Source organism: Mus pahari, chromosome 7 (genome assembly GCF_900095145.1).
Source record: "Mus pahari chromosome 7, PAHARI_EIJ_v1.1, whole genome shotgun sequence".
NCBI lineage: Eukaryota > Metazoa > Chordata > Mammalia > Rodentia > Muridae > Mus > Mus pahari.
Window position 1 is genome coordinate 14,988,197 of NC_034596.1, and position 13,003 is coordinate 15,001,199.

At 49.2% G+C, this 13,003-nt stretch overlaps 1 protein-coding gene across 6 annotated transcripts in view; it reads right to left on the reverse strand.

Moving 5' to 3' along the window:
- Lpin1 (lipin 1) overlaps window positions 1–13,003 on the reverse strand; it is a 103,522-nt gene that overhangs the window by 27,124 nt on the left and 63,395 nt on the right. For 2 of the 6 annotated variants that reach the window (XM_021201458.2, XM_021201461.2), the window contains 6 exons: window positions 12,433–12,558; window positions 9,964–10,062; window positions 7,358–7,484; window positions 3,321–3,627; window positions 2,443–2,536; window positions 1,430–1,620 (listed from right to left, as the gene is read on the reverse strand). In XM_021201458.2, the coding sequence (XP_021057117.2) occupies window positions 1,430–1,620; window positions 2,443–2,536; window positions 3,321–3,627; window positions 7,358–7,484; window positions 9,964–10,062; window positions 12,433–12,558 (944 nt within the window). The remainder of the gene's footprint in view (window positions 1–1,429; window positions 1,621–2,442; window positions 2,537–3,320; window positions 3,628–7,357; window positions 7,485–9,963; window positions 10,063–12,432; window positions 12,559–13,003) is intronic. The other 4 variants (XM_029540495.1, XM_029540496.1, XM_021201460.2 and 1 more) reach the window with 2 other exon arrangements.

A 13,003-nucleotide genomic window follows, 5' to 3' on the forward strand; every position in this document is an offset into this window, starting at 1 on the left:
TGGACGGTGTTGGCAGCTGTACTGCCAATGACTGTCACCTATGCCAAGTGTGGGAGCTCGGGCCCTGTAGGGCCTGCTGCTGATGATGATTATCCTCGCTCATCCTTTGAGGGGACAGCCTCCCCAAGCTCAGGGCAGGCCCTCCAGGTGGGAACGCTATGGGAACAGAAGGCCTAGTCCTCGGTCCTCGGCCCTGGACCAGAGAGCCTCTGAGTGTCTTGCCAAAGACACTGACTTCCTTCGCCTTCCCCGCTCAGATGGGCCGTGCCTTGGCCCTTAACTGGAGCTCAGTCTCACTGGCCCAAACCTATGTGCACTCCTCCCCTGGGGACTCCTAAAGCTCTAGGTGGAAAAAAAGTCCCAGATGACAGCAGGCATGGGGGATCACTCCTGTCAGGGAGAAAAATGTCCCTTGGTCATGTCAGCCCAAACAGGCCTCCACAGGAACCCTCGGGATCATAATGAAGGCCTAATGCACTCTCTCTCTGGAGCTTCCAGGCACACCTGACTACACAGGAACTCGGTAGTCCCAGCGGCAGCCCAGTGTGCAGGGACCGGGCAGGGAGTTTCAGTGAGTCACCAGCCGAGCAAGCTGCCCCATCACAGCTCAGGAATATGACAGGCACAGTTGTCAAAACCGTGTTCTTAGGAGATGCAAAGGATAAAAGGAATGAGCTGCTAGGAAGGGCTGGTGGCACCCAGTCTGAGCACACGACATCTGCCTAGGAGGGACTCCACAGAGCAGAAAGAAGAAGTAGTGTGGCTAAGAGCATGACCATCCCTGCTGGGATGTCTGTCCACTGGGGACAGGGTGGAAAGAGCAGGCAGCAATGGGGGAAAGAAGGAAGGTGGAAGAGAACTAGGTCTGGTTCGAGACTCTAACAGGCAACCGCTGCTGCTATTATACCAGCGTGGGGTCTCGGCACGCCTGCCCATGGGCCTACCGTGGGATGCTCAGACCTTTCTTTCCAGTATGGCAGACAGTGTGCGTAAGTCACCAAGGCCCTACTAGTAGCGTAGCCTCTGGGACCCAGGAGGGAAACATTTCCAGAATTCCCCAAACTGACTCAACTGCCCTCTCCCTCCTCTAGGGCCCAAGATTTCACACACACTCCCAACGTCACAGAGCGACTGATGTGACCCCCCACCCTGCCCCGCAACAGGACCGCCTTGAACACTCTTCAGGGCTGGCCCTGGACACAGGGGACACACCCACTTGTGCTCAACGATCATCTCTGAAAATAAACGGCCCCAACAACCCTCTTGCTGCCTAAAGACAAAATTCTAACTGTACCTAGACTCCTGTGACCCTCCCTCTTTCTCACCAGCCATGGCGGGCCAGGAGCTGGAGACCTGATCCTAGAGTTCTAGGCTCCCGGGTCTTCTGACCGGTGGCCACTAGAGGGTGCTGTCCCACACGGCCTAGTACCTTTGGTGATCTCTCTGTGGTCACTGAGGCCACCGCAGAGGGAGATGGCGATGGATGGCAGGTCCCTCAGGCTGTCGGAGGTGCTCTCCACACCACTGTCGATGCCAGAGCCTCCCACCGACTGTGGGGACTGGTTGGCTGACCTGGCTCCGTTGTCGCTGGTGTGTTTGGGGAGCCCACCAGGATCCCCACTGAAAGGAGAGAGAAGCTGTTCTGAGCATCCCGCCCTCCTCACTCCGACTATTATATTATAGCAAATGACCCTCCAGAAAGCTGCACCAAAAAGGAGCAATTGCTACCACCCCAGGGCAGCCTTGCCATCGACACATCGGTATAGACGTCAATGTAAAGAACCCAGCTCAGGAGGGCCTGTCACATTCTCCTGTGACACTCCAAACCCATATGAAGTAAAGCCCAGAGAAAATGTGTGTGAGAGGCCACTGTCACCCACCAGGGTACTGGTTCTCCTTATATCCAAAGGGATATCTCTCTCTATCTCTCTCTCTCTCTCTCTCTCTCTCTCTCTCTCTCTCTCTCTCACACACACACACACACACACACACACACACACACACACACACTTGGATGGTGAGCCACTGCTCACTGCAACCCAGACTCAGGCTCCTTCATGAAATAGCCTTGAGCTCACATCTCTGTAGAGAGGGTACAGGGAAGCCATGTGTCCCTACACACACACACACACACACACACACACACACACACACACAGTGACATACACACAAACACATACACACCTACACCATATACAGACACACACACAGACAAACACACACAGAGGGAGAGAGAGTCTTAAACTGGCCCTTCTCGGACTACAGAAAATGGTATCAACCATTATGACAGACAGTGATATGACAACTCAACCCTGCAATCCAAGCACTCAAGAGGCTGAGGCAGCAGGACCACCAGAAATTCAAGGGTACCCTGGACTACAGTTAGACTGTGTCTCAAAAACCAAAAAATAAAGTAGTCTGAGTAATGAAAAGAACTTTTACTTCTTGGGGAAATACAGGGCTGCCACTTCAGGGTCCATGTCCGTGAGGTCATCCAGATAAACACCATCAGCTCCAAGGTGTCGGCTTCGTTTATCTGAAAGAGTACATGGAGTGGGTCAGAAATGTGTTGTCCCAGAAACCAACTCAGGAGCTCCATCTCCAAGAACAGTGTCCGAGCCCAAAGTGCAGATCTGTTCCTCGGTACCACGGCTGCCTCCCCCTCCCCTCCCCCTCCCCACTCCCCTCCCTGCATGAGCCACACACCCAGATGCCAACAAGAACACATCACTGCAGAACTCCCTTCGGCACATCCCAGAGGGAGTGACATCATAGCACTCATCCACAGAGGGCCTGACGGGTTCTAGTCCCTCAACAGTAAAGCTGTCACCATGTAATTGATAGCGGCAGATGACAAAACCTTGCCTGGACACTTCCCTGCTGACACTCTAAGACACAGCATCCCTATGGCTGCATGATGGGTCCCTGGGCACTGTGTTCACAGACTTCCTCCCCACTCCCTGCTGGGAACTGTGTGGCTGGTTCATACCAACCCACAGTGCTGCACTAAGCTACCTGGCTAACCGGGGTGGGGCTCAGTGTCATCACTACTTGGCACAGGTGTGAGCTGATCAGACATCACTGTCACTGACACGGTTGGGAACCACGGACCTCTAACACTGCTAAACATGTCTGGCCTCACACTAGGACAAGGGGCACTCAATCTCCTCATGAGTCGAGAAAGCACGGGTTGAAGATTAAACACAACACATGCCGTGGATCTGGGTCTTCTGTGATTGATTTGAAACTCTGGGTGAGGCTGAAGTGTCCCTGGTGTGCAGCGTGGGAGTAAACGGGGAGCCCCACGCTGGGCTTCATACCTTTCTTCCTGGAAGGGGAATCTGTCTTGCTTGACAGCTGTGCGGTGCTGGGAGATGGGGCCTTGAGCTCTTCGGCCACGGGTGAAGGTGGGGCTGCCGCCCCCAAGGACTCGAGATCCTCCTCGTTCACAAACTGCATTTCTGTCTGAGCCTTACTCTGGTGGATGAGCAGTCCCCGGGCCATTGTTGGCGACTGGTCACTAAAAGTATCTGAAGACTCACTATGAATGGCCTGAAAATTAACTTTGTCAGGAATCTTCCGACCCCCTAAGGGGCTGGACTCTTTCATCTTGTGTGGAGAAGATGGCTGTAAGAAAGGAGAGAAAAGGAGGGAGGGGGGATTTGAAGGATGTTGAAAGCCCAGGCCAAGAGAAAAGCGAGGAAGTCAAACAAGAGAACCTAGAGAACCCAAGAGCAGGATCTCCAAAGCTTGCAGAGAGAACACCGTGGCCCTGGTAGCTTCTCTTTCTCATGGCAAATGCTGCCCCAAACACATGGGCCCCAGGTTTTCACCTGCATTGCCAAGGCTGAGCGGCCAGAGCGCACACAAGTGTCTATGGGAGGGGTGGCATGGCACGGTGGGAGCTGTGGACACTTGGGTCCAAAACTGAATCGAAGACAAGGAGGAGGGACACTGTTGCAGGCTGTGACAACCCTGATCCATCTACCTCGTGTGCACCTTCACTGGGCCATCCTCACCACAGACTGGGAGACCCCTCCCACACTCGCCAACTCCCATGAGCTCTGGGTTCTCCCTGCCGCCCTTTGCTTTCTATAATTTCCTTATTCTCCTCCAAGTCTATCTAGTTGGGTCTCGGTTACATTTATGATTATGAGTAGAAATTAAATAAGCACAAGGAAGAAAGAAAGCATCAGCTGTCACACAGAAGCGACTGAGAGGGTGAGGTAAGCTAAGTGCAGGCAGCCCCCGCAGCCCTCCACAGGACTGGACATTCTGCAGAAATGAGAATAAATGCATTCTATCTATGCAGTGCAGTGTGGGGGAAGGGATCCCCGCAAGAGCAATCTCTGTTACCACAGGGCAAGAGGGTGGGCAGTCAGCATGGGCAGCAGCTAGAACGGGTAAGGCTCTCCCTGCTGCTGGCCACGCACAGTCTCTCTGGAACCTGGGAGCAGGATGCATCGATATGCACCCACTGTGCAAATACAGAGCTGCGTACTTAAAACCTGCATCTCTCTAGACACCCCTATCAGACTTCACTAAACTCTCTCCCCAAAGATGGGACTAGAGAAGACATGGTGGTGCTCAGCATCTCTCTAGACACCCCTATCAGACTTCACTAAACTCTCCCCCCAAAGACGGGACTAGAGAAGACATGCTGGTGCTCAGTTTGCACCAGAGGGAATTTACCATGCAGAGATCTGCAGTTACAGGAAAAAGAAGACAAACGAAAACTGGTGTGCACGGGCAGGCCCTCCCCAGCTGATATCCCTGGGCCCCTCACAGACAGAACCACGCTGCGGCAGCTAGGTCTGCAGTCAGAGCTGCTGGGCCAGAACCAGCCAGGTCTGCACTGTCACACTAGCTCTCCAGCAACTACTGAGGTGGATGCTAAGATGGCTGGCTGGACCAGGCCTAAGGCTCTCAGACAGAGAGATTAGAACTCTCCACAAAAGCATAATACAGCCTGAAAGGGGAAAGAAGCCACCCATACCCAGCCACAACAGACCCACTCCGCCTTCACTCATGCACTCATTACATGCACTGAAAGGGGCTTCAGGGGACCATAATATCCTCTAAGAACCTTGTGATATAGATTTAATGTATACAGAAACGTGTGTGTGTGTGTGTGTTTGTGTGTGCGTGTGTGCGTGTGTGTGTGTGTGTGTGTGCGTGTGTGCGTGTGCGCGTGTGCGCGTGTGCGCATGTGCGTGTGTGTGTGTGTGTGTGTGTGTGTGCGTGTGTGTGTGTGTGTGTGTGTGTGTGTGTGTGTGTGTGCGGGTGTGCGTGTGTGCACATGTGTGTGTGTGTGTGTGTGTGTGTGTGTGTGTGTGTGTGTGTGTGTGTGTGTGTGTGCGTGTGTGTGTACATACATATTAGATATGTCATAGACAGGGTCTTGCTATGTAGAACTTGTCAGACCAGGCCTGTCTCTGACTCCCCCTCAAGTGTACCACCATACCCAGCCCTTATGATTGATTCTTAAAGGTAGAAATGAAATCATTTAAGATGTCTGTAATGCGTTGAAATATGAGGCAAAGTGTCTTGAAACAAAATACCATCATCCAGTGTTCTTGGAAATGTGCCTGATTTTTATTTTTATATACACATATATTTTTTTTTTACCAACTGTATATGTGAACTTTACTGGGTGAGAAACGGAGACACACCCAAGAAGGAAGAGAGGGAATACAGAGCTGGAGAGATGGTTCCTAAGTTAAGGGCGCACATTGTTCTTCCAGCAGATCACGGTTGGGTTCCCAGTAGCCACATCTGGTAACCCAAACTACCTAAGTCACAGCACACTGCCTGGGACTCCAGCTCCAGGGGACCCAATGCTCCTGGTCTCCTTGGGCACTTGCAATTATTTGCAAACGCACACCATGTACATCATTAAAAAATATTTTTAAAGAAACTGGTGCTTACTCACTGATAAGTGGATATTAGCCCAGAAACCTAGAATACCCAAAATACAATCTCCAAAACACAAGGAAATTAAGAAGGAAGACTAACACATGGATACTTCATTCCTCCACAAAGTAGGGAATAAATACCCATGAAAGAAGTTGCAGTGACAAAGTTTGGAGCTAAGATGAAAGGATGGACCATCCAGAGACTGCCCCACCAGGGGTCCATCCCATAATCAGTCACCAAACACAGACACTATTGCATTTACCAGCAAGATCTTGCTGGAAGGACCCTGATATAGCTGTCTCTTGTAAGGCTATGCCAGTGCCTGGCAAATACAGAAGTGGATGCCCACAGTCATCTATAGGATAGAACACAGGGCCCCCAATGGAGGAGCTAGAGAAATTACCCAAGGAGCTGAAGGGGTCTGCGACCCTATAAGTGGAACAACAATATGAACTAATCAGTACCCCCAGAGCTCGTGTCTCTAGCTGCATATGTAGCAGAAGATGGCCCAGTCGGCCATCATTGGGAAGAGAGGCCCCTTGGTCTTGCAAACTTTATATGACCCATACAGGGGAAGGCCAGGGCCAAGAAGTGAGAGTGGGTGGGCAGGGGAGCAGGGCAGGGGGAGGGTATAGGGGACATTCGGGATAGCATTTGAAATGTAAATAAAGAAAATATCTAATAAAATAAATTTAAAAAAAAAGAAGCGGGTGCTTAGAGAAGGCTTGAGAAAGCGACTTCACACACCATCTCCTTTAGCCTATCTGTCTATTCATGTATTTTACTGATAAGGATGTGCAGGCTTCCCCTTGTCCAAGATCACCTTGCTGTCAAGTGCTGTGGGGAACTCACACCCAGGGCAACGCGCCTCCCAGACCCTCCTGGCCTCTACCGCACCCAGCTTTTCTCCATCTCCTCCGGGTGTACAAAGATCAAGACCTCACCAACTGGATGTTAGAATCAATCCCCACTGGTGAGCTGAAGCCTTCGCGCACTGCGTTCCATTGGCTTCTCCTCATCCCTACACCGACACCCCATCTCACACCCAGTGGCTTCTCTCTAAAGGAGAGTCTAGCCTTCCTAGATAACAGCCTTTCTCCCAAGGGGCTCAGATTCCACCACTCCATCCTACGACACCATACCCCTCTAACCACCATGGGCCTCAGGGAAGGAAGGCTGCCAAGTGTTTTCCTTTGCAGCTTCTAGAAGCTCGGGTCTGTGCACGAGCTCTGTGGCTTCCTTTACTGACTTTGCCTTCGTTGTGATATACAGTGTAGGTTCATTTGCTCAAAATACGCAGCCACACCCTGCCCACACGCCCACTCGCTGAGTCAGCACCCCGGCAGTCCATCCCTTTACAAAGCTGGGGTAGTAATTCCACACAAATGGAGCTAACTCACAAATCCTCGGCGCACTGTAGCACTGCGATTCAAAGGCTTACCTTGGCAGCCTGTGGCAGTTCACCCCAGAGCCAGAGCATTTCCAGGTTATTCTTCGGCAACTTGTCTGCAGACTTACTGACCAGCTCGGAATCACTTTTTGGTGTTGAGGGCCTGGAGCCTGAAGGACTTAAGAAAAGACAAAACCATGATTCGAATGGGGGAAAAAAATCAGAAAACAACAACAACAAAATCCTCTGGTTTTGTCTCAGAGTCAAAGGTTCTAGTAACCCAGAAGATACATCCCGGGGCCACTCCCTCTGACAAGCCTTCCTTTGGCCACTAGAGGTCAGTGTTCACACATCCAACAAGATGACCAGTCTTGTAGCCAAACTGAAGGACAGTAAGAAAAGGAAGGCGCTATAACTTGAGAGGTGAGGAGGATAGAATCAGAACTGGAAATTCTCAAAAATAATAATAATAATGAAAGGAGAAGGAGGAGAGGAGGAGGACGGAGAACAGCAGGAGGACAGAGAAGAGGAGGTCAGAGACAAGGAGGAGGACGGAGAACAGCAGGAGGACAGAGAAGAGGAGGTCAGAGACAAGGAGGAGGACGGAGGAGGCGAAGCAATCAGAGGGGCAAAAAGAGGAAAAGCGTGGAAGGGGTTCTTGGGTACAAACGGCTGTCCTTTGTCACACACAGGCTTCTCACCTGTGCTCACTTTCCTAGCAAGCCCCAGCTTTCCAGCAGGTGCAAAGGGGTCCTGAGCAGCTGGCACTGTATCCCAGGTTTAGACACCGGCTTTGAGGACAGGGAAAACGTCCTGTGTGCCAACTTCACTACACTGGCTCACCAGACAGCTGTCTCCAGGAACCTATCAGACAAAGGCCTTCTGTGTCACCTCTCTGTGCTGCTCCTAAGTGACAGTGAGGTGCCTCCATTCCACGCACACATTTTTACTTCTAACACTTGAACCAAGTCTCATGTCTGTTCAGCCAAATTCACAGGCCAAAAGCATCAACGCCGGCCCACGAATCTCACAGACACCAAGCTACAAGGCCGGAAGAAATGTCATAGTTCTCTTTCTCTTTATCCTCCCACACCACTTCCCTCAAGAGGAACAGAGCAGCCCTTACGCACAAACCAGGAAATGGCTTCTCTACAGACCCTATCTGTTCCCCTGGCTGCACAGAGTCTCACTTATCTGAGTCAAGTCCCATCTCCAACTCAAGATGGCACTTCCTGTTGGTTCAAGGAGAACCCCGTAGGGCACACAACCCCATGGCCACGTGAACTTGTACCTATTTGAGGGGTTTTCTACATAGTTAGCCTGGCCTTGGTGCTTCCATAAAGCCAGACCTCGGGCTCTTTGACCCTCGTTTTACAATGAGGCACAAAGGGCTTCCCCCTTCCCTTGGCGCCTGCCGACCACTGATCTTCCCAATGAAAGCACGCTACCATAGGGCAACCCTCATGGTCTAGCCCTGACTAAGGAGGAGGCCCCTGGTAAATCATATTGTGAGAGCTTCTACAACAGAACCCTACACCACACCTACACCATACACAGCACACGGGAACTGGAGAGGTAGCTGGGGAAGACTAAGGAGAGTTAACAGTTCTCACAGAGGACTAGAATTCCCGGTACCCACACCAGGCTGCTCACAGCAGCCCCTAATCCCACTCTAGGGAACCCAGTGTCCACTCGTGGACTTCACTAACACACGCACACAGCCACCTACATGAACACACACATATGTGCTTTGAGGGGGGAGTCCGGTACATATAATTACATGTCAAATCAATTTTTGAATTTTTAAGTCAAATAAAATTGTAAAAATTATGATTCCCAGATAGAAATTAACCAGTGCTTAGTTTGATTATAAAGTTTCAAAAGTAGAAGAGGAATGTCCACAAAATTAACAATACCGAGGGGGAAGAGGGGAAAGCTCAAGACACCTGCCCCTGATAGAAACACAAGCCCACACCCCGAGACTGGTCCTAAGCCGTTTTTCTACATTCTGCCCTAGAAATGCCGTGGGGAGTGTGTCAACCCATTATACAGAGAGCCTAATAGGCTGTTTAAATATTTATAGTAAGTGGCTATTCTAAAGTGCCGTTCTAAAATTAGCTCAGAGATTTGTCTGTCAATTGCCCCACCACAGAAAACATGGCCTCTCAGTCTCAGGCTCCTTGTTCTGATTTTCAAGGCCACTCACGGAGCCAAGCAGCACATAGGACAGACCATTTGAGGAATTCTAAACAAGTCTAACCAGGGCTCAGTGTTTAAGAATGCATGCCCCTCTTCCAGAGATTCTAGGTTAAATTCCCAGTGCACCCACAAGGCAGCTAGCTCTCCATCCTTCCCAACTTCAGTGGGGGACCCACTGCCCTCTTCTGGCCTCCTAGGGCACTGCATGTATGTGGTACATGATGCAGGCACACATTCAAACATAGCAAAGTAAATACATCTTTAAAATAAAATAAACATGTCTAATCGCCTACTTACAATTTAAAACGAAAGGAATTATTTTTTCATAAGTAAGTTGGTTAGTGAGTACAACTGATTTTAAGTGTTAGATCAAAATTTGTTTGATATCATGTCAGTTAATTTTCATTGCTAGTGATTGGGTTAGCATTAGATCATGGCTTCTGTAAGAACAGGTCTACCTTTCCGAAGCATGGAAGTGGCAAGACTGCAGAGGACAAGAGCTAGAGAGAACTCCCTCGGCCAGGTGAGGGGGAGTCCTCTGGCAATCTACCAGGCTGCTGGAGGCACCGGACAGACACACAACAAAAAGAAAGGGGGGAAAAAAGTCACAGTCAGTTAAACTAAATGTTCTATCACTGCTTGCGGCTCTCAGCACAATGACTCTAAGAAATGAAAACGTTTGGCTGTCAAACAGCACCAGCCAGAGGCCAGCTATGTTGAAATCAGTAGGGAATCAACGTGAACTTTCTCCTGAGCTAGTCTCCTGCTACCCGGGCTGGTCTCAAACCGGCTTTGTAACTGAGGACGACCTTGAACTGCCTGGTTTTCTGCCCTGACAGGGAGTGAATCCAGGACATCATGCATGCTAGGCAAGCACCCAATAACCTGAGCTACCTCCCTACACCATTGGCATGAACTTCCTGGGATGCAAAGACAGGAAGCTGCCAAGTCCCATTTGCCTTCCCATCTCATCCTTGTGCCCTTAGCCAAGGCAAGATCACTCATGTCTGGTTGAAGCTCAGCATGGAATCGAACTCCATGATCTACAGACTCGGTCATGGGCTCTCTCTCTCTCTCTCTTGTCTCCTTAATAAAAACACATTATGCCAAGTGTGGACGTAAGAATCTACATATCCTTATGTGTAATCCATGTGACAACAGTCACATAATCTGATGCAACCAGTATCCTGGACTCACAAAGAGAACAACAAAGACAGTGAGTCCCTCCCTGGGCTGTTCTAAACATTCCTTTTACATCCTTCAGATTAATGAAGAATAGGTTTTGTCAATTAATTAACAGTGTCTAAAGATGGGGCTCTGTTTTCTTCCTGAATCAGCATGTCTTCTCTTCTTTGGGATCATCTCCCCTGAACCAGGACAAGAACTCATGAGGTTCCAGGCATCTTAGAGATGCGCAGATAGTTGTCTGCTGGGTCCAAAGAATGGATCACCGATCTAAATGATGTATTATAAAAACAAGATTTAAAATATCTCATTAATGTTTTGAAATGGATTACTCTGTGAAATGTAGGTCTAATAAAATCTATCTTTTAAGTTAATTTGATTTTTTTTTTTTTTGCAAAGGTTTGTATGTACTTGTGTTTGTGTGCGTGCGCGCATGCGTGTTGCGTTTGTCAGGGCATTTTATTACAGTGATAGGAAAAGAAATTAAAACAACATGTCTAATATAAAACTACATACATATATATTTATATATACATACACACACATGCATATATATATATGTACATATACTTATACACTTACATACTTATAAGTATATATACTTATAGACATATATACTTATATACACATATATAAACATATATATATGGCTAAGTATTAGGTACCTAATGGAAGGTCTGATCCCTAAGCAGGCAGACCCTATCCTCTGGTAGATGAACATTTCCTGTCAGTCCCAGCTAGAATCAGGCATGATAGCTTATGACTGCGGCTGCCTCATTCTCAAGATGACCCTGAGCAAACTGGAACCAAGACAGGTGTCTGACAAGGATGGAAGCCCATGCCACAGTCCCGGGGTACATCCACTTCCATTCTAAACTACAAGTAAGTCTACAGCATCCGGTAGACTAGCCCAAGGACACCATAGCCACCAAGTTTCTTAGCTGGCTTGACTATCTCCACATCCCCAAACATCTTGGCAAGTTAACAACCTGTCCTCCACCCACCATGACACTTAAAACTATGGTCCTTTAGAGGCCACAAAGCATTATAATGCCCAGGATCTGTCTGCCACCCAAGAAGCAACCAGTTTTCTCCCTAGCAGGGGTGAGCCTGCCCCACAGAGAACACGGGATTTGGGTCTTTGCCCTTCCTAGGTTCTTGACAGAACCACTCCAGAGGTCCTTCCTGTTTGCCTAGGCTTGATGGATCCGAAAGCGCCTGGAGTCCTCGGGAGGGTCACCTGTGCTGTGAGCACCTGCAGCTCCGTTCTCAGGTTCACATGGAGCTAGCTCCAGGACAAGTGGAAGGGCATCCCAGGGAAGCACGAGCTGCTGAATCCAGCAGTGTGGATTAACTGGAGGGCAGCATCCCTTTGCCAGAGCCCCACAGCAGCAATGTCCCTGCATCTGAACGTCACTTCAAGGCTAAGGACCAAAGCTGGGTTGGCCATGCTGCCTTCTCCTGATGCCAATGAGCACTAGGTAATGCAGTAGGTGTTTTTCCTCCTGCTGGGTCTTTGCCCCACAGAACCTTACAATATGCCTGCAGATGGAATCTCAATTCAATGCAAGTCTTAGATTCACCTGCCTTCCACATTCAATCCTAACTTACACCCCTCAACACACACATTCAATTATTTTCACATCCTAATTATTTTCAGTTTTAATTTCTATTTCACTAATTCTTTTAGACATATTTCCTATAGCTGACTTCAAAACCCTCTGACACACATAGCAACTTACCTGGGGCTGGGAGACCACTCTCTGTCCGAACTGGGGTATGATGCCGACTGGGGGTATGTTGAAATAGAGGGGAAGTTTTCCTTAGGAATATCATCTTGGAATGGTGGTACATCATTAGGAAGAGTTCTAGAGGAAAATAAAAAGCCAAAAAAAAAAAAAAAATTTACCAAGGGAAGATTCAAAACAGAGCCAAGTTCTTCTTGCGTACATCTAAGGACTTCACTAATTAGCATGTCCTCCGTCACACATGCAGGCACATGGGATGGCATGGAGATGAAAATGGAAAAGGTGAAAGTCGGCAAATATAAGTGTGCATTTGTACATCTGCCTTGGGTGGACTGTAAACCTAAAATGACCTCACCAGGGCATGATTACAATGACTGTACCAATCAAGTACCACTGCAGCATCCTCAAGCATGTGTGTGTGTACCACTGCAGCATCCTCAAGCATGTGTGTACCACTGCAGCATCCTCAAGCATGTGTGTACCACTGCAGCATCCTCAAGCATGTGTGTACCACTGCAGCATCTTCAAGCATGTGTGTACCACTGCAGCATCCTCAAGCATTTGT